Source organism: Grammomys surdaster, unplaced genomic scaffold, assembly GCF_004785775.1.
Source record: "Grammomys surdaster isolate TR1022 unplaced genomic scaffold, NIH_TR_1.0 190, whole genome shotgun sequence".
In the NCBI taxonomy this organism is placed as follows: Eukaryota; Metazoa; Chordata; class Mammalia; order Rodentia; family Muridae; genus Grammomys; species Grammomys surdaster.
The window spans coordinates 4,890,385-4,914,343 of NW_021604635.1; the positions used below are offsets into that span (position 1 = coordinate 4,890,385).

Sequence of the window (23,959 nt, forward strand, 5' to 3'; positions counted from 1 at the left end):
TCATTACAGATGGTTGTGAGCCACCATGTGGTTGCTGAGATTTGAAGTCATGACCTCTGGAAGAGCAGCCAGTGCTCTTAACCACTGAGCCATCTCACCAGCCCTGAACTACGAATTCTTATTATTGGTATTTGTAATGGCATCATGTAATTTAATCTCTAAAGTTTATTCTTCCACCACAATGAAAGCTTTCTATGCATTGGACAACTCATTTTCCGTTTCTTCCAGCACTGGACAGCACGATTACACGCTTTATGATGAAACAGGGACTTTCTGGATTGTAGAGTGTGTGCTACCAAAGTGTCAGTTTTTACAAATATTTCTATGTAATTTTGAATTATTAAATTTGCATAAATAAATATTGAATTACTATTTAAAAGACAGTGACGAGTTCTAGTGAATCTGCAAAAATGCTAGCCAACCAAATAATTAAATTCTTCATTTATTGAAGTCAATCCTTAGAAAGCCTCTGGGCATTGAACTGGAAAGGGCTGGCCATTGCATTTGGGCTCAATTTAAGAGATATTGCATCTTTTATATGGCTTATTAATTACATATTTAGAGTAGTTGGTAGTGTGGATGAACGATACTTTTGGAATCTTCATGAGAAAAATCACTCGCATTCTATATTCTAGAGAAAAAAGTTCAAGAGAAAATTTTATATTTACTTACATAATCTCCTTATATTAATGAGGTTCAAAGTATCATAAGGTCTTTGTAATATTCAACATATGTACAGTATTTTCATAGGTCTTCTATTGTAATCAAGACATTTAAGATTAACAAGACAGTTTTGGTCAACGAGTCCCTTCTAATGAAAAGAAACCTTCCAGTGCCTTTTTGATGGAGATGTCAGCATGGGTTGTCCTTGGGTGGAGCAGATGAGGGTACATCAGTTGCTCTTCGATGTGAGCGTATTTAGGTTACTACTTCACTACTGCATTAGGTCACCTGGTCATATACATAGATCTAAGTGTCAAAACCCAAACCCACCGAAGTACAATGACTGTACCTCATGGTATTTCGCATCATTAATCTGGGCTTTTTTCAATGTGTCTTCAAGATGCACAGGGCCGTTGCTGAATCCAAAGTCATAGAACACATGTAGGTAGCCATTGCGCATTTCTAGGCTGAAAAACATACTCTGCAGAGAGAAAGAAACTGTAAGACAGGAACACTCACTGGTATGAATGGAGAACCAAATCTAGCAGAATTTGAGAACTATTATAATTCTTTATTAATGGAATTCTTTGAAGATTAAAGTAGTCTTATGAAAGTCTTATTCAAGTAAAAGTAAAGTAAAAGTAAAAAGTCGTATTAAAGTAAAAAAGTTCATTAAAAAAATCTGAAATAGCCAGATCATGATGGTGCACACCTTTAATCTCAGCACTCAGGAGGGAGAGGCAGGTGGATCTCTGTGAGGTTGAGGGCAACCTGGTCTACAGAGTGAGTTGTAGGACAGCCAGGGCTACACAGAGAAACTCTGTCTTGGGAAAATCTTATTAAAGTCAGCACTTATTTCTTACATATTAATAAATGCACTAATGGCAATAATGAAAAATTATTTCAAGATGGGCCAACCAGTTCCTCCAATATGCCAACAAATACAGATCTAGGATACAGAAGACCATTCCTGCACTCTTTTGACCCACTGGGTTTGCATAAATGGCATTGGAACACATAGAGGTCAGATGATGTTCAAGAGCAGAAGTAATCGGCAGCGGTCCAATCACTCGCTGGCTGTACCTTTTCAGTCCAGAACATGGTTCATGGATACAGGAGTTAAATGGATCTGAAAAGTAAAGCATCATGGGAAAGTCTTCATCTTACACAAAGTGTAGATCTCCTGAACGACACTGTATGAGTTTGTATATTCCTTGGCATGGGAAACAATCCCTGGGGTTGGGGAAAATGGTTTAACTTTTATTTATGTTCATCAAAAAAAAATCTGAAGTAGCCAGGTGGTGGTGGCACATGCCTTTACTTCCTGGCAGAGGCAGGGAGGTTTCTGAGTTCAAGGCCAGTCTGGTCTACAGAATGAGTTCTCGGTCAGCCAGGGCTACATAGAGAAGAATGCTGTGTTGGGGGGCTGGAGGAGGGGAGAACATGACCTCCCTTACCAAGAAAACTGAAATACAGAAAGAAAGTGATCTTTGATATAGAGTAGTGACCGTGGGCCTTCATTTCCAGACTTTTGTAGATTTCACACAGCTGGTGAGACTTCCTGAATCGAGTGCCGCATTTGAAGGGTTAAGGTGCCCACTTTGGGCCTATGTGGAGGTTACTGGAGGTGGGACAATCATTTTTTATTGAGATGCAGGTTTGATATGGAAGTGTTCTGGGACAGGTAGGTGTCTGCTGGTTACTTCCTGTGACATTCTGACAATACTGTCAACTTAACAAGACACACTGATTTTGTTATGAAATGAGTCACTTTAAACTGTTGAACTTTATAGAGGCTGACAAAGATCCTTCTGGAGTATGAGACCTAGCTGTTTCAGGAAACACAGTTGATGCATCACCTCACAACAAGGGGAGTTACACCAGTGGATGACAAAGAAGCATGTTCTCTCTTTCTATGTCCCCAAGAGGAAGTTTTGATGTAGATAAATGGTTGTTGAAAATATTTTGGGGACATTTTTCTATTGTTAAGTGATTTTGGCAATGAAAACAATATAAATGTTCTGTCTCCTCGAACCTCTTATCTTGGAGCTATCGGGTTCTACGGAGGGGGAGAGGGGCGAGGAGAAGTGGTTATAGGAGGTGAGCAAAGACAACGGGGTCTGATTTGTGCCGTGCGGAGATATCACAGTACAATCCCACTAGTTGGTACAGTTAGTGATGTCAGTGCGCCATCCTCCATCCGCGCTACAGATTCATTTTTCAGTGTCAGCACTTTTATATCTCCACAGGAAGTCCTAGCACAATTGAACGGTGGTGTCAACCTTGTGATCAGATCTCATGAAAATCTTCAGTCTCTGGCCACAGTATTAAGTCATATCTATACTTTCAATTTTTTTGTGTGTGGGAAAAGATTGCTAATCTGTTTAAAAATCTTTCAAAGATGATGTGTAGTGGTTTGGAGCAATTTTATTAAAGTTTACAAGATAATATAGTATCTAATTTGTTCTGAAGAACTGACTTCAGGAGAGAAAATGGGCCAGCCAAATAGCAAAGGTTACCTGGGCCATGTGGAGCATGAAATTAAAAAGATAAGTATATGATTTAGTAGGCACAGCTAATAATATATGTCACTCACACACACACACATATATATGCACATGTATACATATATATGTATAATACACACACACATATATATTAATTCAGGGAAAGAATTTTATGTAGTTTTGACAGCCAGTAAAGCAGTTGACATTGGATTTAGGATATCATTCTTGAATCACCATATCTCAAAGAGTTGAAAAAATTTTCAAAAAACTCAGAATATTTTATTAAACCGTTCTCACTAACATTGTTATTATTAATAATAAGATTTTTCAGCAAGTTAAAAAGTTTCTACGTTATTAGTAATTGAGAATTAATTTTATTTTATTTAAAATATTTAAAAATATTTATGTTTAAATTTCTACTTAATATTGCTTATTGTTTTTATAATGACTTTTGAATGTTTCATGACATATTTATATCTGTATCTACCAAATGTATATGACTTACGAGGAGAAACATCTTAATATATACCCTATCTTGGTGGTGAGTTTCTCAAAGTTTTTTATTTATAAAAGGATATATATATATATATATATATTATAATAATTTTATAATATATATTAAAGTGTGGACAAGTGCATCTCAGGATTGCTTTTACTTAATGCTGTCATAACTTTCTTGGAGAAAATAAATCCAATTTTGCTTCCTAAACTAGGTATTCATTTTGATGGCATGGCACGCTTACCCTGGGGGTGGGGCATTTCCTGGGAAAAGAAACAGCAGAGAGCAAAGGAAGGACAGGGGAATAAGTGGGACTTCCTGTTACTTACTCCATTGACCATTAGGAGCACGAGGCCGTTGTCAGCTGGCGTTCGAATTTCTATGTCAAAGCGAGTCACCTGACCAAATTTCCCTCTCCTCGTGATGTCCCTCACCACTGCATAACTGGAGCCATCGAAGAAGTAGCTGGCAGCCCTACTCTGAGTGAAAGCCAGTTTATCCCTGGAACAGAACACAGGGTCACATGAATGCTGTAGGTTTGGTATGCTTTCCAAGTGAGATCCTGGAACCCACTTTCAGAACATCTTCCACTGTCCCGATGACATGCAAGTGAAGGATGAAGTTCAAAAATAAATCAGACAGTCTGTTTTAAAGGAGGTTCTGCTTCACCCTACTTACTAGGGTAGTTGAAGTCTTCTGGAAGTCTCTGATCTTAGACTCCTAAATTAAATATACACACACACACACACACACACACATATATGTATATTCTCACACACACACACACATACACACACATACACACACACATGTATATTCTCACACACACACACACACACAAACCTGTGCATTGACTCACACGTGTCCTGTCCACTGCCCATGTCTGACTGTCAAAGGCTCTGAGCTCCTAACTGTTGCTCACCTGGCACAGGGCACGGATTTAGACGGATCCATATTGTGGATGTGCTTGAAGTTGTACAGACTGATGACATCATTGTTCAGAGTGGCCAGCTCCAGGCAGCCCGAGTAGCTGGGCAGGTTTAAGCTGGCAGGGAGCTGAACAACAGAGAAATAAAATCAATTAGCCCATGCTCATGTTCCCTGCAGAAGCTGCAGACAGAGAATAAAGCTGACAGTGGACCCACCCGGTCCCTCTGACCTGAACATCTCTCTACGCCGGAGTTTGCATCAGTATGCTAGCCAGATGACTTAGATAAGCAGTTTCACATATCTTAGTGGAGAACTGGCATTTATTGAGTATGGACTACATGTACTACATATCCTTAACAACAAATTCACAATGAAACCAGCTGTCACCCCAATTCTGTGAGATGGGTATTCCTTATCTCGTAGAAACAGAATAATTCTCAAGAGAGGGTTAACAATATGCTCACAACTGTAAGCCACAGTCCTTGAGTGGAAGGCCTGAGATTGGCTTCTCATCTTCTTGGGCCTTTCCTTTACTCACTCTTTGTCAGGTCTCATATTCTCCCCTAGGTTTTACCTTTTCTCATCTCATATGTTTTCTACTGTGCCTATATATTTCAGGTAACAGCATTTGAAACTGCTGTATGCAGTGATGAAATCTAGATCCCAGCCAGTACATTCTTGTACTAGATAATACTAATTCTTTCCTGGAGTGATATTTATCACCTTTACATTATCAAACTGTCTTTAATTAATCTTCAAAAGCATTAGCTGTAACTTACAGACAACTGACATTGAAAACATGGGTAGTAGGGACCGGACTGGGACAGCAGACTTAGATTCTACCAGCCATTGAACTGAGCTCTTACCGTGATATACGACTCCCCCACCTCCACTAATTTTGGGGTTATGGATTTATAAAAGAACTACTGCAGGTCTTCACTGGGCCAGATGCAGGTGTACAGCTTACCTTGAAGTCCGAAGGCACCCCACCGACGTAAAACACAGTGTCCTCAGGGGTCAGATCCAGCAAGGAGTCATCTCCTGCAAACTCCCCCTTCTTAATAAACTTTTCTTCTGCCGTGCTACTGAGACTGGGGACCGTCAAGAATACCTTTCCATGTTTCCCTACCCTGGTGAGAGAAGGGCTTGTCATTTGCTTGCAGAAAATACTTTCATCATGTCAAAATGTTAATGTCACTTCAAAAAAAAAACCCAGGTTATTCGATTGTATCAGATTGTTGTGCACATACAGAAATATTAATTATGAAAGAAAAGGAGAAAAGTAGACATCTTACTTTTAAATTTTAATTTATGGCAAGATAAAATGATCTGGTAATCAGGTTACTGTTTAGAAAAGACCTTCCTTTTTTCTAGTATTTTTTTTCTTTTATCTCACTCAAGTGTTTGGGAAGGAACAGGGAAGAAAAGGAGCAAGATGGAAGAGAAAAAAGCACTTACAGCATCCACAAGAAGAGTGTGCGTGTGTGCGTGCATTTGCAAAGCCATTTGCCACAGATTCACCTCACCTCTCAATCTTGACAATACTAAAGTAAGCAGGCCAGGAGCTCACAGGCTTGGAATCCAGGGGAATCTCCACATCTTTGGTCCCCAAATTGTAAACATATACCAGGTTATCATTTTTGATTGCGAGTCCCATGTATTCTTTTTTGGCCTGAAATGTCAAGAAGTCACTTAGATAAATCAACAGGTATAATGCGCACAAGTGGTGTTGTTTGTTTTTATTTCTGTAAAGCCTAATCATAGGTCCTAAGAGTTGCTGAGTACAATTAACTTCCGGCACAAATTACCACTTTGAGCTGCTGCTAGACTCGCATCTGCTCTCGGTTTCTACCCTCTCTGGGTTTGCATTCGGGTGTGCTGTCCCCGTGTTATCTACTTCTAAGTGCTCACTGCATTGGTGAGGGGTGAGGAGAGGGAGAAACTACTGAGGGCTCATGGGAATGGCAGTACTGATGGCTGCCAGGAGTGTGCCAGCATTGTCAGGCTAACATGGCATCACGTACCTTGACAAAACCAGCCCCTATGCATCTTTAAGCAAGATTTGGCATCGACAAACAAAGGCTACAGCTGTTCTAAAGGCCTTCAAACGCTTTGTTCAGATTTATTCATATTAATAATGGGCTGCCAGAAAGCAATGCCAGAAATATGCCCCAGCCTCTAGAATCTCTTGCCCTTCAATCACAGCTTATGTATTGACATTAAAGTGATGTCTGGCCTTTACTATCAGAGTGGGAGTTGGTTTGCTTTTCTCAACAGCTTTGTTCAAGGCAGAGGGAAACACTATCTCCTTCGAATCCCCACTCTATGCTCTTACATTTTTGCTTCCGAGGTAGAGGACAAACTGATCTGCTACCCAGGCCCCAGCGCGCTCTGCAGGCTTTGGAGGAGGCTTCATGTACAAGCTGATGGATGTGAAGGCCTTCAGGTCATCCACGCTGACTTTGGGGTGCACTTCGACGGCTGACTGGCCATCAAACATCATGGAGACTTGGATCTGGAAATACAAAGTCGTTCCGTTGAAAGTGCTTTGGAGAAAGGGACAGAACGCTCTCCTATAGTTTCCGGAGGAACCCCCGCTTTGCTTCATTCCTTTATTTACTTCCATTCTCAGAGAAAATATTTAGAGCAGATTATAATACAATAGGTTTAGACTAAAATGAACTAAGAGAACAGAAGAGCAAACAGCGACCAAGGATGAGGGCAGATGCAACTCCACAGGGAATTATACAGTCAGGCTGGTGAGCTAATCAAGAGGAAGGAACACTTGACTGGTTGTGACATTGACACTTCATAATGACTCTACAGTGCATAGAAGAATTAATCGTTTGGGAGAAGTTTAACTCATCTTGGGTACTAAAGCTGCTGGAACTTTCTCCCCAAGGTCGTAATAAGAACAGAATAGAATAAAGCTGTGAAGAACATCCCACCCACCTGCAAAGTCAGGGTCCTGGCACAGCCTCTGACTTTCACACATGCCATTTCACTTAATAACAAGACAGCCCTATCTTAACCAATCACTATTCTTCTGTAAAACAACATAATAAACTGGCGGTGAGAAATAAGATGGTAGCCGGGAAGCACCTTCCAGCCCCTGGCTCTACCCTTGTAAATTTGTAATAAGACATTCCTCAAGCCATTTCCTGTGATGGTTCTCAGAAAGGCGAGTCACTATTTCAGCCCAGTTCCTAGAGGCCCAAGGCGACACCAGGAACTGATTTGATCTGTGAAGGATTTTGAGGGCGTTTGACAACATGCTGTCTGTACAAACCTTTCTGAATAATTAGGTATCAGCTAATATTGACTGGGCTGAGGTGGATAGTCAGCTAGCTTGAGATTCCATTTCCCGGTGCTTGGGACATGGCTGTCTCCTGTTGTCTGTCGAGTAGAGATCGATACATCCTGGCAATCAATCAAGTAGTGTGCAGGATTGAAGCCTACCTGTAGAACTTAGACTCTCAGAAGGCTGCCTGAGAAAGCATCTCCCTTTGGAGCTAAATGAATGCTCAATAGCTGGGCAGTCTGTCTTTACAACATGACTTTTTTTTTTGTTTTAATTAGGATTCCAATGCTATAACTCAATATAAATTATACTGAACAATATCACCAAGAAATACTAACAAAAGCTATGCTTGTAATATGCCTCATTTTGTCTTTTAGACTGTCTCATGTACTGTCCTAGAAACTTCTTATGCACCCAGGACGGCTTTAAACCCACAGTCCTCTGTTTAAACCCCACATGCTGAGAGCGCAGGCATGTGCCACCACACTCAGTTTAAAATGACATTTCTTGATGTATTTTTACAGGTTTCCAAATAAGATAATACATAAGGCAGGAGCCTTTATTACACAGTGCTTGAAAGTCACATGTAATTACCAAGAATAATCCACGGCAGTACCCAATTCATTTCTTACTCTTGTTTCTACCAGTTCCAGTTCCTGGGTGTATGTTCGGTTTGGTATAGTTGTCGTCTTCTTCCTCTTCTTCTTCTCCTTCTCTTTTTCCATCTCCTCCCCCTCTTCCTCCTCTTCTTTCTCCTGCTCCTTTTTCCTTTTTTTTTTTTTTCTTGAGACAGGGTTTCTCTATGTAGCCCTGGCTGTTCTGGAACTTACTCTGTAGACCTGGCTGGCTCAAACTCTGAGATCTACCTGCCTTTGCCTACTGGGTGCTAGGATTAAAGTCATGTATCATTATGTCCGGCTATGTTTGGTGCAATTCTTAATTGAGAAAATAAAACCACATAATTTGGTTGTAAAAAATAAGGCTTATCTATAAATCAATAGAAACAAATTAAAGAGAGGCCCACGCACGAGTCCTTTCCCGGCACATGGGGATGTTAATTGGGTTGGGACCTGCTCTGACAATGCTGGATCCAGGTGTCGTGTTGCTCAGTGGTCTCTGTAACAGAACTTAAGATATTTGCCTTTGCTTAGTTTCTCCCCCTTGTGATTCCTTGGTTAAGTCTGCAGAGCAATCAATAAAACTTTCCCAGTGGACAGACAGGAAAGACTATTCCATATGCCAACTGTAGTAACACAGTCATTAAAAACAATAATTCTAACAGCGCGTTGGGTCTTTTGATCGAAGCATAAGTGGATTTCTGTTGTTTATGACTAGAACTTTGTAGTTAACTCTGGCTCCACGTTAGGATAACCATGTGACTTAAAAGAGGATGACTGCTGAGCCTTCCTTGGTTTACTTTTCAAAAGAAGATTTCTTTATTTGTATGTTTCCTGAGATGTAATCTTCCCGTGAAGCCCAGCGGCTGGGAACTTGCTGTGTGGGTGAACTGGCCTGGAACTTGCTGTGGTCTCTTCTTCCCTTTGCCTCTGAGTGCTTGGGCTATAGTCATATGCCACCATACCCTACAGGTTCACGTGCCAAAGCTCTCACGTGACTCTAGTAACTAACGTAATAGGAAGCTGCTAGTCCTCAGGAGCTGCTGAGGGGTTGGAGCTCAGCGTCATTTCCCATCATTCCCTGGAGCTTAGCATCATTTCTCCATCATTCCCAGGTAGCCGTAGCCATCTCTCACCACATACCTTGCTCGCGACACTCCTGGTCTGAGCAATGAGCTCTCGGATCCTCTGGATGCTGGCAGAAACGTTGCTTGCAGGCCGCTTCTGCTCCACAGTACGAAGCTGATCCAGTAGTTGGGGGACAACCTCGGTGAGATTTCTCACTGCGATACGGAAAACAGGTCACTTGAATATTTTATAAGATTTTAAAAATCACGTGAGGTGCAGCAAACATGTTGCCTCTGGCAGATCTACGGACATCAGTTTTAACCTTACAAAATTAATAGAGCTCAAGGTATAATCCATTCTGTTCTTTTCTGTGACATTTAGAGCACATATTGATTTATAAGTGGAAGGCGGTGCGTGCTGAGTAGCAGTGTACATTCTAAAGGGCAGGCTCCACGACAAACATAAGATGTTCCTTTAATCACATAGCTTAGGCTCCACACGTCTGTAATACGGACTGATACAACAGGTGAAAGGATTTTACTGGTGCACTCTGCTGTGGCTGCTGTTACAGTCGAGGTGGAGTTAGACGAGGAGCCCAGGCATATGAAGCCAAAGCTGCCTTTGCCATAGAGAGAGGGCAGCTTTGCAGCCACTGATGGGGACCCAGGCAAGGGAACTCAGCAAGCAAGACTGTTCTGCTGCTGGAACGGTATTTAACACAGACTTCTCACTTCTTCATATAGATTTTTTTCTTGATAGGACAAATGAAAGAAGATGAAGATAAATTTAAAACAGAGGAAAAAAAAAGCAAACATTGAATAACACACAGACAACCCCAAGCCCAGAAAGATCACCTATGGATTTATGACTATTTTGAATTGAGAGGTGTTCTGTAAAGCTACTCTGGAGAATGGTTTGTAGAGAGTGACTAACAATCCCAGGGACAGTTTGTCATGACAGTGGTGGACACTGATATCCAAGAGATTATGAAGCTTCTGAATAAAAACTGTGAGGATGGAAAGAGAAATTCTGTGTTATTATGTGATTTTAAACTACATATACAAAACTACATTATGTAGACATTAATAGATACCATTTTCATGGCTATAAAATTTTATATGTGAATTGGCCAAGACACATAGCTGGCATTCATTGGTAATAATCTAATTCACTCGAACAAGCAGAATGCAAATGGTCGTGAGATCAATACTATTTACTAGATATTTTTTCCTCTAAAGTAAGACAATATTTTGCTGAAATTATTTACTGTAACATTTGATTAAACTTTTATGCTAATGGATCAGTCTCACATTGATAAGAATATTTCCTATCATTATAACTGCTGCCATATAGTAAAAAATCCACCTTACCAATTTAACTACGGTATTACTTCTACCAATACAACTATCTGTAAATGTATGTATATTTCATGTAGGTGCATATGAAAGTGTCTAGAATCTGGATGAATCTAGACTCCAGGTAAACACATAGATGAACTGAGTAAAATGTCTCTCTTTTTCTAAATTAATTTCTACAGCATTCCAACCTAAAAGGCCAACGGTGCACACTGTTTCTTATCAAAAGCCGTGTAGAGTTTAGTGGCCAGTTCTTCAGACAGACAAGATGGCAAAGCTTGCAAGAGGTACCTGCGTCCCGAGCAGAGTCCACTGCAGTGTTGTATGCAGAAGAGTCAAAAGTCTGCAGGTTCTGTGACCAGTTGCTGAGGTTGTTAGCCATCGGCGTGGTGACCTGTTGGACAGCCATCGTCGTCTTGTTAGCTTCCTCAATGATGAGCTTGGACTGACCCAGGCGCTGGTGGGCGTCCCCTGCACACAGAGCAGAGGGATGTTCCCTTTACTGGAGAGCACTGGTGGATCTCATTTCAAACAGGAGTAAAATGGACCTCAAATTTTGGGCTGTGAAAGGGTACTAAGACGCTTAAATATATGACAACTGTGCTATCAGTTATATGAACTGGAAAGTGATAAACAGCACTGATATGAAAATACCAAACGTTTACCTAAAATGTTTTAAAATTAAGAAGTAAATTACAAAACCTAAGCAGTAACAACAATCGGCAGCGACAACAGGGAACCTTAGAATTTATTTAGGTTAGCAGTCTGGCTAGAAAGTGACAGAAAATCCACACAGAGTTTCAGCTTCTGTGATGTTCACATCCATAAAAACCTCTTCCTTTTATGGAAAAGTAATTTCTTGTAGAAGATTTCTTGCCGTAAAAATGATGCTACATTTAGAACAGAAGTAAATTATTAAGAAAAGTTTTTTTTTTTCAAAAGAAAAACATGGTTCAGAAAAGCTGTAATGTTACGATCCAAGTTTCACTAAAAAGCTATTACATATTTAGGATGGGATTCCCCAGAACTCACATGAGGTCAGAAGTGGTAGCCACCACATCTGTAAGCCAGTTCTCCACAGCAAGTTGGTGAGCAGAGACAGGAGTGTCCCTAGAAGCTTGAGGACCAGCAGGGAGCAGCAAGCATTACCACAAGTTTGAGAGCAGCCTAACTAGGGTATGTATTAAATTCTAGGCCAGCGACGGCTACGTCACCAGACCCCTACCTCACAGAAACAATAAAACATACAGGTGTAGTGAGACATATCTGTAATCTCAGTCTTGAGGTAGAGGCAGGAGGATCAAGGCAAGTTCAAGGCCAGTCTGGTGACCTTAACATAGTGAGTCCCAGGAACTAGAGACCTTGTTTTAAACAGTGCTGACAGTGAAGGCCAGTACCTGAGGTTGGTCTTTGACTTTCAAAGCTCACAGTGGAGCAAGGATATGTGATATATGCGTGTGGGCTTGTCCTCTCTCTCTCTCTCTCTCTCTCTCTCTCTCTCTCACACACACACACACACACACACACACACAAACACACACAGAGGCATACATTATACACACAGATAATATTTACTGCACATTTAAGATAAAGACAATGTAAGCTTTTAACTACAAACTTTTTCTAGATGATGGAATTATAGGTGATTTTTCCTCTTGTATTCTCCCCTCTAATGTGGATTTTCACATCTTTTCTATAAGGGTAATGTGCTACTTTTGTAATAACAATCCTTAGTTGATATTTTCAGGTTTTTAAAGTGAAGAAACATTTTGTTTAATCTTCTGCGCTTTGGATCCGGCTGGACTTGAAACCTAGATCTCCATTTTATCAGTTACACCCACTGAGGAAGTTTCCCAGCCCTGGCAAACTTCAGGATTCTCTTCAACTGGAAGGCAAACTGTGACTCTGATCTCCACAGAGCCCAGCAAGCTTCAGTTAGGCATCTGTAGCTCAGATAGGACTTTTCAGCATGTGCACACTCTCCCGGCCAGGGCTCCTGGGTTCGGAGGCTGGCTCATGTCAGCACAACACCCGTATCCAGCAGCTGTGTCTTAACTTTTGCTGTTAAGTGCTGAAAGGCACATCTGTGTCCAATCACAGCCTTTCAAGTCACCTTGACTGGAGTCCTAGATTAGGTGAGGGACGCACTCTTGTTCTCTACATGGTGCATTGATCTCCTTGCTTATTTGATAAGAACAATTTGACATCTAACAGACGATGCCGTTTACAGTGGGGCCCAGAGAAATCCAATGACCAAGTTAGGACATGCTGTAAACAAGGAATAATGTCCACAAGAGAGGTAAGCAAGCACTGTGATTAGCACAATCCTACTTAAACACATGCGGACATATGCATGCAGGCACAGAGCAAAGACGGGAAGAAAACACTCTTCATTTACTGCTCATCTCTGGGTGATATGGTTACAGCTTTGTTTCTAAGGATAGTTCTTGGCTAGTAATGCACATTTCGGTTTTTTTGTCATGAGAAAACAAATTCCCTAAGATGAGTAAGGAGCCTATGACTAAGGAGTCACTTAATCCCCCCTCGAAAGGTTGTTTTACGCCAGTGGACAAACACGCAGGACCTTGAAGTTCTGGATCCTTACCTCTCTCTGCCGCCTGCAGTTGCTTAACAGCATCGTTCAGTCTGTCTCTGAGGGCGCCCTTCCTCCACAGGGCTCCTCCCACGCGCCTGCTGGTGTCAGCCACTGCTTCATCATTGCCTGTGGAGAAGAAGCAGAGGAAAGTACCAGAAGGTCCATGATGCATGAAAGATGTCTCCGTCTCAGCAGTCTTACCTCTGACGCGTATTGTGGACACATACGCAATACTCTAGCACTGTAGGAACAGGAGGACAGTTCTGGAAAATGGCATTGAGAGTAAGAGGTACAGGATAGCAGAGAACCAGTGACTCTGCTTGGGAGTGACTTACAACGCCACGATGCCAATTGTTTTGAGAAACAGAGCAAGGCTGTGACTAATAAAATCTAGCAGTACAAATGATAAAGTAAAAGAAAGTTATCTATTTATATGATGATGCATGGTTGTAAGAGGATCTGACTCCCCCTGCCTCAGTTCTCAATAAAACTTTTATAAATAGATGTCATGTACCTAAGACACGGCACAGATTGTATGTGCACAGCTTGGCGAATTTTCACACAGTGAACACAAAACACGGCCACAGTGTTTCAACTAGCGTTGTATAGCACCTATAGATACACAGTGTAGAACTGTTTAATGCGCAAAGTTGAATCTTTCAGTGTATATGGTATCTACTATTTTTTTAAACCTTTACTTAAATACTTTATTTGTGTTTTAAAACACGTAACTGCACACAATACTAGGTTCTACTCTATGGCATCTTTATTGTCCTTTAGTAGTAGTGTGTTCTAGTTTTGTCTTATTGAATTCTATTAATTTCCCCCCTAGGTATTTGATGCTATTGAAAACAGTGTTATTTTAAAATGCTAATCTCCAGCTATTTTTTTAAAAAACTAAGCTAGATTTTTATGTATAGAATTGGTAATGAGGATAGCCTGCATTTGTTTGCAGTCTCATTGGAAAAGCCTTTTCATATTTTATTGTGAACATGTTTGCTGAATATTACTTGATTTTTCTTTATTAGATTATGAAAATTCCCTTCTGGTCTCTGTTTACTAAGAGTTTAAAAATATTGGATGGGTGCTGTTTTATTAATGAAGTGATGTGGGTAGGAAAGGGGTGATCTAGGAGGAGTTACAGAAGGGGAAGAATATGAAAAATATATATATATGTGTGTGTGTGTATGTAATATGACCTATAGATACATGTTGTAGAGTTGTCCATTTTACACACACATACACACACACACACACACACACACACACATTAAAAAAAAGATTTCCTGTGGATGGTGAGATGATCATATGAATTTTATCCTACTGTTTGTAAATATGGTGGGCTACTTTTTCTTAAATGTTAAACTACCTTTGAAATCCTGTAATAAATGTATGTTGCTCGCCATATGCTACCGCTTGTTGTATGGTGGATTTGATTTGCTAAAGTTTGTTTTTTTGAGCTGGGATCATATTCTCTAGTCTAAGCTGGCCTTGGGTTTGTAGTCAACCTCCTGCCTCAGCAGCCTCCTGAATGCTGAGATTATAGTCATGAGCCACCACACCTGGCTGATTAGGATTTTTATATCTGTAAGAGAATTTGGCCTGCATTTCCCCCTTTTCTATATTCTTCTTAGATTTTGGTATTTACATTTTGTTGGCTTTTATAGGAAAAGCTGGAGCATATTTCTTTTGCTAAGTGTTTTTATAAAAGTGGTGACCTCTAAACTTTTGAAAGAATTCAGTGGGAGCCTGGAGGCTTCTTCCTGGGAGAGTTAAGTTTCCAAGTTAACAGACCTGCATCACTTACTCTCTCTGTACCATTTGTGGAAGGTTTGGGGTTTTGTTTGTTTGGTTGGTTTTGTTTTTGTTTCCCTCAAAAATATCCTCTGGGCATGATTTCCAACTTGGACTATTCTTGAGCAAATCCTAGTGGGCCATGAAATTGTGTCCCTTTATCTGAGCTGAAGATCAGCTTTCCCAGTAACTAGTGGTTTATATTCTCAACAGATAGTAAAGGAGTTGCCTTAATTCTTCCATTCTGTTTCCTCCAGTGGGCTTCTAAAACCAGCATTCCTCACCGCCAGGGCACGTCTCTCCTAGCTCACCCTTTGAGTGCTTTGTTACTGCTGTGTATATGGATATCTACAAGGTGGAGTGTCACTGTTTTTACTCTCACGATGTGTGGTGTAACCAGGAATAAGCACTTATGTCCTCTAGTGTTCTGAGAAGTTCCCAGCATTCTAAGAGTGAATTAACATACTTTTTAGTGACAATGAACCTCCCTTCCCATTTTTTAAAAGTTTCTGTTTTCAGATATGGCAATATAAAGCTTTAGCTTTTGTTTTGGGACCTGTGACTGCATTAAATGCTACTTTATTTAACTCTATGTTTGGTTTATTTAACTCTTGTTAACAATATGAGGAGAATCTATTTTATAACAAGAAATGCTTTGCTGAAAGTGTTTCCTGATGGACGAAACGACCGTCTTTCCAGAAGATTGTGAAACAGCACTTTCTGAAGTTTATTCCAGATTGCTAAATCTTTGGGACAATGAAGAAGAAAGACAGCTGAGAAGTGAAGATTACTCATCACAGGAAGACATTTGAAAATGGATAAACACTAATCTGCAATTAGGCTGTAGCTGACTACATGAAAACCGGAATTCATACCACACATGTGCTTACTGCCCAAAGGAGAGAGTCCTGTCAAGTTTTAGGTCATTCACATGGTCCTAACTCCTTTATGTTGTCCTTTGTACATGAGAAGGAACTTAACCCAAAATAAACAGATCATCAAATATATGACTAGATCTGCCAAACAAAGAAGCTGATGGAGACTCATTGGATATCAAATGTGGGACTCTGAGAACATGTTATTTCCAGACAGGAAGCTTGTTTTCAGGAGGTCCAGCGGCTTGGTGATAGGGTTCACTGAGACACATGGGCAGAGTCAGCAGGCAGAATAGAACACTTAAAAGACTAGATCGTAAGGGTTGCCATGTGCTGGCTCTCCCCACAAACCCAGCAAAACCATCACACAGATTGCCAGCACTCAGCTTTTAAAATAGTTTGCTGTTGACATCTTAATTCCTTACTGCTAGTATTCTCATTAATTTCCAGAAAGCATATCCAGAATTAGCTCTATAAGACATTAATATGAATTCTGTGATAAATTAGGACAGAGAAAACTAATACCATTCTTATTACCTTTGTCTATCTAGAAAGCATAAAATATCAGTTGCCTTGTTATTAAGCATGCAGAATATGAAAATCAAAGTGTGCTCATTTTTCCATTTTCAGAAGAGGACAAAGAGATAACACGTGGTTGACTTGAGAGCAGTTGATCTGATAAAATGTCATAAAGTACTCCATTTCAAACTCTTGTTTTCAGGTGATAGCTAGACATCAGCCAGAGGCTTTTCAACTCACTAGCCAATGCTCAAGTAGCCTTAGGGATGAGTTCATGACTTGAGAAATGAGCGCCATTTAATGGTATCCTTGGTCCATTCAGTTGTTACTCTCGAGGTTTAAAGGGACCACAGTGTTTCACTGTGTCCTCTGTTCCAGTCTCAGTGTGCTCACTTTTACAGCGGTGGAGAAAGCTTTCCATGTGTCCTTCAGGCTTACCCACAGCCATCCACTGCAGCAAACAAGCTATAGCAACGCAGAACCAACTAGGTGGTTTCCGTCATCCCAGTCTGCTTTCACTGGATTGATTGATCCAGTTACCCAAGCCAACTCTCACAGGGGTGATACCCTCCCTTCACTTTAAAAATGTGAAGGCTCTTCTGGATGATTAATGGAAGATCAAATTATGGAGAACATAGTTGTCATGTTTAGTGCATTTTATGGTTTTATCTCTTTGAATATTGTGAACTTTCTATTAGCCAGCACATTTGATTAGTAGGAATTCCCACCATATGTTGGATAAATATGTTTCTGTGCAGTTTTCCTACATGGAAGCTCTTTTTTAATCATAATTTCCTCTGAAATGTCAAGTACGCTGTTTTGTAACTTGATTATAAAGTATTGATGTCATTTAGTGAAATATTATTTATTCCTCAAGCCTAGGTTTAAAAACCTGTCTACATTTTAAAAAGGTGGCTATGGATCAGAAGGAGGAAAAAAGGAGATATTTACTAGAATCTGCCTTTGCTTGCAGCTCTCTAGCTTGATTGAGAAGGTTGTCGCTTTCATCCTTATGGTAAATGATCTGCGTGTCAATCCCACTCACAGCCTAAAAAAACAAGTGGTCAGAGAGGTAAGAACAGCTGAATGTTTCATGGTTTTCAGGTTGAAATGTTGTCATTTATCTGCTAAACGCCAAGCAAAATTCACATAGCTTCACTTTCATAGCTCAGAACCAAGAGCAAAGGGAGAGAGGAGAAAACAGTGTCTTGGTGTTTTCAAAGTTAAGTTCCCTTACCCCTCCCTCCCCCAGGACAATTCAGCAAATCTCAGAGAATGCTGTGGGCAAGGCTCATCAAAAAGGAACCACTGGATAAGTAATTATGGATTGGAGAGAGAGAGAGAGAGAGAGAGAGAGAGAGAGAGAGAGAGAGACAGAGTGAGACACAGAGACAGAGACAGATGTATCTTAAGACTTAGAAGACACATCAGCCTGGCAATGTTTTCTTTGGAGACTTTTGCAAAAAGAAAAAGAGAAACTAAACAAGCAACAGAGAAGCAAAGGGAATAGCATCTACAAAGGAACTCTCGTTTGCAAACTGGACTCATCGTGATGAACTTGTAAACCCAAACCATTATGGTACACAATGCTATTTCCTTAGTGCTCCTGACTGTTCTGACACTAAATTTTTCATTGAAAGGTCAAGGGTTAAGGAATTATGATAGAAAACCATATATACATATATCCCCATAAAAATCATATATAAAATATATTTCACACACATGCAACATGATATATTAATGTATATTGTATAACTTATTATGTGTATAGATACATAATGTGCATATTATATCATATACACACATACATTCTCTATATATCTTATAAAATATAGATATAATATGTGTATATATATTATGCATTATATATATACACATATTATATCTATATTTTATATAGATAATCTAGGACACACAAAAGCAGAGGGAGACTATTTAGGGGAGGAAGTGGGGGAGGATGAAGTGCAAATAAGAGCAAGTCATAATGGTATTTTGGTATAAAAAAAAACGAGAAAGACAATAGGAGTCTGTTAATCAAAACAGGGAAAAGAAAAGGCGATATACCAACACACTCCGAGGTAAAGGCGTACTCACATCATAAATGCGATCAGTGATATTCAGAGCAAGTCCTGCTGTTTCGTTGGCCTCACTGACATAATTGGCGATGTTTTCATAGACATTTGATGCATCCAGAGCCTTCTGCACCAGCCCGTTCATGTCTGAACTGTGCAAATTTCTGCCAATAAACAATGTTGTTACTTCTCCTGCTTACTTCCATAGGAAATGGGGCCACATTTAGGGTTTCATTTTGGTACTTCAGGGATCACAGATGTTGCCTTCCCGTTTTTTTTTTCCCCAAAGCCACCTGTCTTGGAAGGTTTTCCTGAATCTGCCTTCCTAGGGGTATATTTCAGTCACATTCATTTTCCAGTGCTGCCCCGAAGGTGTCATCTCCTTTTGGCTCATGGCAGCTGTTGCTTGGCAGTAGCTGCTAAGAATAGGAATGGTGACTTTAAGAGTCCTCTGTTCCTCTTTACAAAGGTTTATTTAAGTGGTGCAGGTTGGACAAAGGCCTGAAGCCATATGCTCCTACCTATTCCCGACACAGCCCTGGGGAGGGCGCAGAGCTTGCAAGGCACACGGTGGTGGGCTAAGGTCTGTCTGATTCTTCAGACAGCCGCAGCTCAGTCTAGTGTCCTCTCTGTCCTGAAACACCACGTTCTCTGAATTATCTCTTCTGAGTTTGGGTAGGGTTCAGGGAACACTCCCTAAGAACCTACCGCATAAGTGTTCACACATACAGAGGTGAATAACCACATATCTCCTAAGGAATTACACAGGCACAGCAAGGACCAGCTGTGTAACTGATTGGCATCCTGTGCTTGCATCTCCTGAACTTCAGGATTTATAGTTATATTTAAACCATTTCTGAACTGGACTTAGAAAATGTATTATAACATTTACTTCCCTGACCAATAATCTACCCCTGCCCCCTATTTGAGACAGGGTCTCCCTACATAGCCCTGGTTGTTCTGGAACTCACTATGTAGATGAGGCTGGCCTTGAACTCAGTCTGCCTCTGTTGCCTGAGTGTGAGGATTAAAGGTCTGCACCACCATGTCTGGCCAGCCTACCCTTTTTAACTGTCTATCATGTAAACACCATGCTGACTTTCACAGCTCATCTTGAGTCCTCTGTTTTACTGATTCTCGGGTCCAGCAGCTCCTTATTGTCTCTGAGTCCCAGACACTCACAGCTAATAGAACTTTCTTTACCAGTAACTTGGAAACGTTGACTATCTGTTCCCAGACTATCGGACACTGAGGATCCTACCCAGTTCTTCTCAATCACAGAACTGATGAGCACAGCCATCTCTTTCTTAGCCTCCACCATCTGGCTCAGGTCCAGTTTGCTCCCAGGCTGAACAACTTCCTCTGACTTTCCTCAGCTACTTCTCACTGTTTAAGTCCATCATTAGCAATCTCCCGTGTAGCAGGGCTGACTTTCCCAATGGGCGAGTCCATCATTAGCAATCTCCCGTGTAACAGGGCTGACTTTCCCAATGGGGGCAGTAAGAAGCCACAAAAATGGCTCATTTGAATTTTTTCAAATCAGAATGAATAAAAAAGAAGACAATAAAATGATATTGTCTTCATTTTATTGTAGCCATGAAACAGAGCTTGATTTTGATAGAGAAAAGGACCAATTATGGCAAGAGTCATGCTATATGGGGGTGTGTCCCTTACATATGCTCTCTACCTTCCCTCCCTGGGACCTGTCCTTAGAAATGGCATCAAAAGTAAAATATGAAGAAAGTAGACGAGAAAAAAGGATAGCATGCCTGTAATCTCAGCATTCAGAAAGCAAAGGCAGGAGGATTGCCATGAGTTTCAAGTCAGCCTAAAGAGTAAGACTCCAAGATCTTGTCCAAGAAATCCAAACAAACAAATACAAAGCATCTAGCATGCACAAAGCCTGGGTTTGATCCCAAACAATGTACACAACAGCATAACAGCATACACTTGCTCATCAGTTCTGTGATTGGGAAGAACTGGGTAGGATCCTCAGTGTCTGATAGTCTGCCCTTGGGAGGGAGAGGCAGGAGGATCAGAAATTCAATATCCACCTTGGCTATACAGAGTTGGAAGCCAGTCTAAGTTATGAGAGACTTTGAAACAAAACAAAACAAAACAAGCTCCGTACCTCACAAAAAGTGACAAAGGAAAAAAAAAAGTATGTACACCAGACAAATGAGGAATTTTCAATGTTTACATTTTGAGGGTGAAGGCCTATAAATTTTGAATGTTTCCGTGAATAGATTGAGTCAGAAACGTGATGTCAGGTTGATTGGCATTTGTGCCTGTGGAGCCAGTAAAACACGCAGTGACTTCCACTGAAGCCTGCTGGACTACCACTGCAGAATGACATTTAGAGAAGGGCACCATGTATACCCGCCAGTGAGACATGGGTGCTGTCAAGATGGAGGAATTGTGAGAGAGCCAGAGGATGGCTCAAACTCATCAACCAATCTGCAGTGTCATCGAAACTGACATTTTATCTAAGTCCCCTTTACTGCTTTCATTCAAAGCATACTTCTTAGGGACAGGACACCACACTGAATACAATACTGTAACACACCAGCAATGCCATTGCTGTAAGCTTTCACGCTTTCTCTCTCCCCCCTTCTTCTCTTTTTCTTCTGCTCTCCTCTTCTCTCCCCTTCACCTTTCCCCTTTCTTTCTCCATTCCTTCCTCTCTCTTATTCCTTAAGCCACCTCTGACCCTCCTCCCCCCACACACTCAGTCAGGAGTGATGTTTGGAAGTTTTGATGAGGAGGTATTAAAGGATGGTGTGCATTTAGAACAGATGTTAATCTTGGGCCCGTACCCTTGACCTTTCCAGGTGCCTGTTCTCTATAATGATCTCATGATTTACTTATTTCAGGGTCATGAATTCAATTCCAATCTTTCCGTACATTTCAATTAACATTAACTGAGTGGCCAAAAGGTGTGTGACTCTTCTAGGTGCTGTGAAGAAAATTTTCAATTGATTTTTTTCCCTCTTAACAGGAGTTAAATTAAACATTTCATGCTGGGCACTGCAGAAAGTTGAGTATTTAGCAGGAGTCAGTTTGTAATGCTAATACCTAATCAGCTTGACTTATGATATTTGGGTACACAGAAAGTAAATGCTGTCTATAAAATAAGCAGGTAATGATGGTTGAATTAGATACCGTGCAGGGATTTGATTTCTTGACCCAGTCTCCTTATTAATAATTGTGGAACAGAACTCACTTGCACCTTTGCCTAGAGCACAGGTTTCTAGTCTCAAAGACTGGCTCTGAGAAAACAATTAACGAACCAATCAGCAATCAAGCAAAGCCAAGCCCAACCTACTTGCTGCATCCTAGAGACTCTGGTATGGAACTGAATACACATGTCTCACTTGGCCCATGTAAATATTTGCATTTCTAAAACTGTGATGTTACCTGCTTAGCTCGTTGGCTTCCTGTTGAAGGTTGTATGCATGGCCCATAGCTTCTTGGACTAAATCATGACTGAGGTTACTCAGGTTGGATAGTTTTCCTTGCAGCTCATTTTTGGCTCCATCTATTTCGGCATAAATTCCAGATGCATTCTAAAGGAAAAAAAAAAAGCAAATTAAATGACTTGGGTTTAGAGAATCATAGACCAGTTTCTCCAGATAACAACAAAACTGACCATTTTCCTTCTTGGTAATTTCAGGCTTAAATTTCTGTGAGGAGGATTTGTGTCCTCCTGCATCTGCATCCCTTCCCTTTGGACGGCTTCCTTGTCGTGTAGATATGCTTTATTTCCTTTCTAACAGTGAAACGTAATACATGGCTTCTGTTAGCCACACAGCCCGTTAGTGCGCCACCTTTCTAGTCCCCTCATGGCAAATCTCTCGGGGATCTACCAGCAGGGAGCCCTTCTCTCAAGCATCTAGTTTCTAAACAAACTAGAAAATACATAAATACAGAGGCTGAGCATGTTGCCGTATGTCTGTCCAGCTAAGGTGGAAGCATGCCTCCAGATCTCAGCTAACTGGTAACTAATACTCAATCCAAGAAGGACAGTTAACCTACCTGGTCAGGCAATGTGACCCTTAGGAGCCCTTGTGCCTAAAGAGCCTTATTATAGAAGAACACAAGGAAATATGCTTTCTGTCCTCCCCTTCCATCCAAGAAGAGGGTGGAGTTGAGCAGGGCCTGTACAGTTATTCTTCCTACATTTGTCAGTGGTAGCAAATGCATCTGTTAGGAGGCTCCTTTGCCACCTCACAAGGGACACGTGGCAATTAGAACTAGAGAGTGGCAACAGACATGAGAACGTGGCCAGAAGCTAGGTTTCATTTTGGACAGAGGGCTGACAAGACTTGGTAAAACGTCAGTTAAAGTAAGGAGGATTTCTCACAGATCACATGAAGCTCATGAAGAAGGAAGACCAAAGTGTGGGTGCTTCGGTCCTTTTTAGTAGGAGCAACAAAATACTCATGGGAGCAAATATGGAGACAAAGTGTGGGACAGAAACTGAAGGAGGGGTTGTCTGGAGACTGTTCCACATGGGTATCCATCCCATGTGCAGTCACCAAAGGTAGACACTGATGTGGATGCCAGGAAGTGCATGCTGACAGGAGCCTGATATAGCTGTCTCCTTAGACTTCTGCCAGAGCCTGACATATACACAGGCGGTTGCTCACAGCTAACCATTGAACTGATCAAGGGGTTCCCCATGGAGGAGTGAGAGAGAAGACTGAAGGAGCTGAAAGAGTTTGCAGTCCCATGGGAAGAGCAACAATACCAACCAGTCAGAGCTCCCAGGGTCTAAGCCACCAGCCTGGGAGCACATAGGGAGGGATCCATGGCTCCAGCTGTATATGTAGGGGAGGATGGCCTTGTTGGGCATAGGTGGGAGAGGAGGTCCTTGGTCCTGTGAATGCTGGATGTCCCAGTGTGGAGGAATTTGAGGGTGGGGAGGTGGGAGTGGGTGGGGGCACACCCTTATAGAAGCAGGAGGAGGGAGTATGGGATAGGGGGTTTCTGGGTGGGCGGGGAAATGAGGAAAGGGGATAACATCTGAAATGTAAATAAAATATCCAATAAATACAAAAAAAAGAAGAAGATAGAAAAGGAAGGAAGGAAGGAAGGAAGGAAGGAAGGAAGGAAGGAAGAAAGAAAGAAAGAAAGAAAGAAAGAAAGAAAGAAAGAAAGAAA

The 23,959-nt window shown here is 41.1% G+C and overlaps 1 protein-coding gene across 1 annotated transcript in view; it reads right to left on the bottom strand.

Annotated features, from left to right (window-relative positions):
- Lama4 (laminin subunit alpha 4) overlaps window positions 1-23,959 on the bottom strand; it is a 142,090-nt gene that overhangs the window by 32,420 nt on the left and 85,711 nt on the right. The window contains exons 13-24 of the mRNA XM_028769000.1: window positions 22,214-22,362; window positions 18,819-18,960; window positions 17,676-17,772; window positions 13,546-13,662; window positions 11,232-11,411; window positions 9,661-9,800; window positions 6,935-7,114; window positions 6,126-6,271; window positions 5,567-5,729; window positions 4,592-4,725; window positions 3,999-4,170; window positions 1,013-1,144 (exon numbers count right to left, since the gene is read on the bottom strand). Of these exons, the coding sequence (XP_028624833.1) occupies window positions 1,013-1,144; window positions 3,999-4,170; window positions 4,592-4,725; window positions 5,567-5,729; window positions 6,126-6,271; window positions 6,935-7,114; window positions 9,661-9,800; window positions 11,232-11,411; window positions 13,546-13,662; window positions 17,676-17,772; window positions 18,819-18,960; window positions 22,214-22,362 (1,752 nt within the window). The remainder of the gene's footprint in view (window positions 1-1,012; window positions 1,145-3,998; window positions 4,171-4,591; window positions 4,726-5,566; window positions 5,730-6,125; window positions 6,272-6,934; window positions 7,115-9,660; window positions 9,801-11,231; window positions 11,412-13,545; window positions 13,663-17,675; window positions 17,773-18,818; window positions 18,961-22,213; window positions 22,363-23,959) is intronic.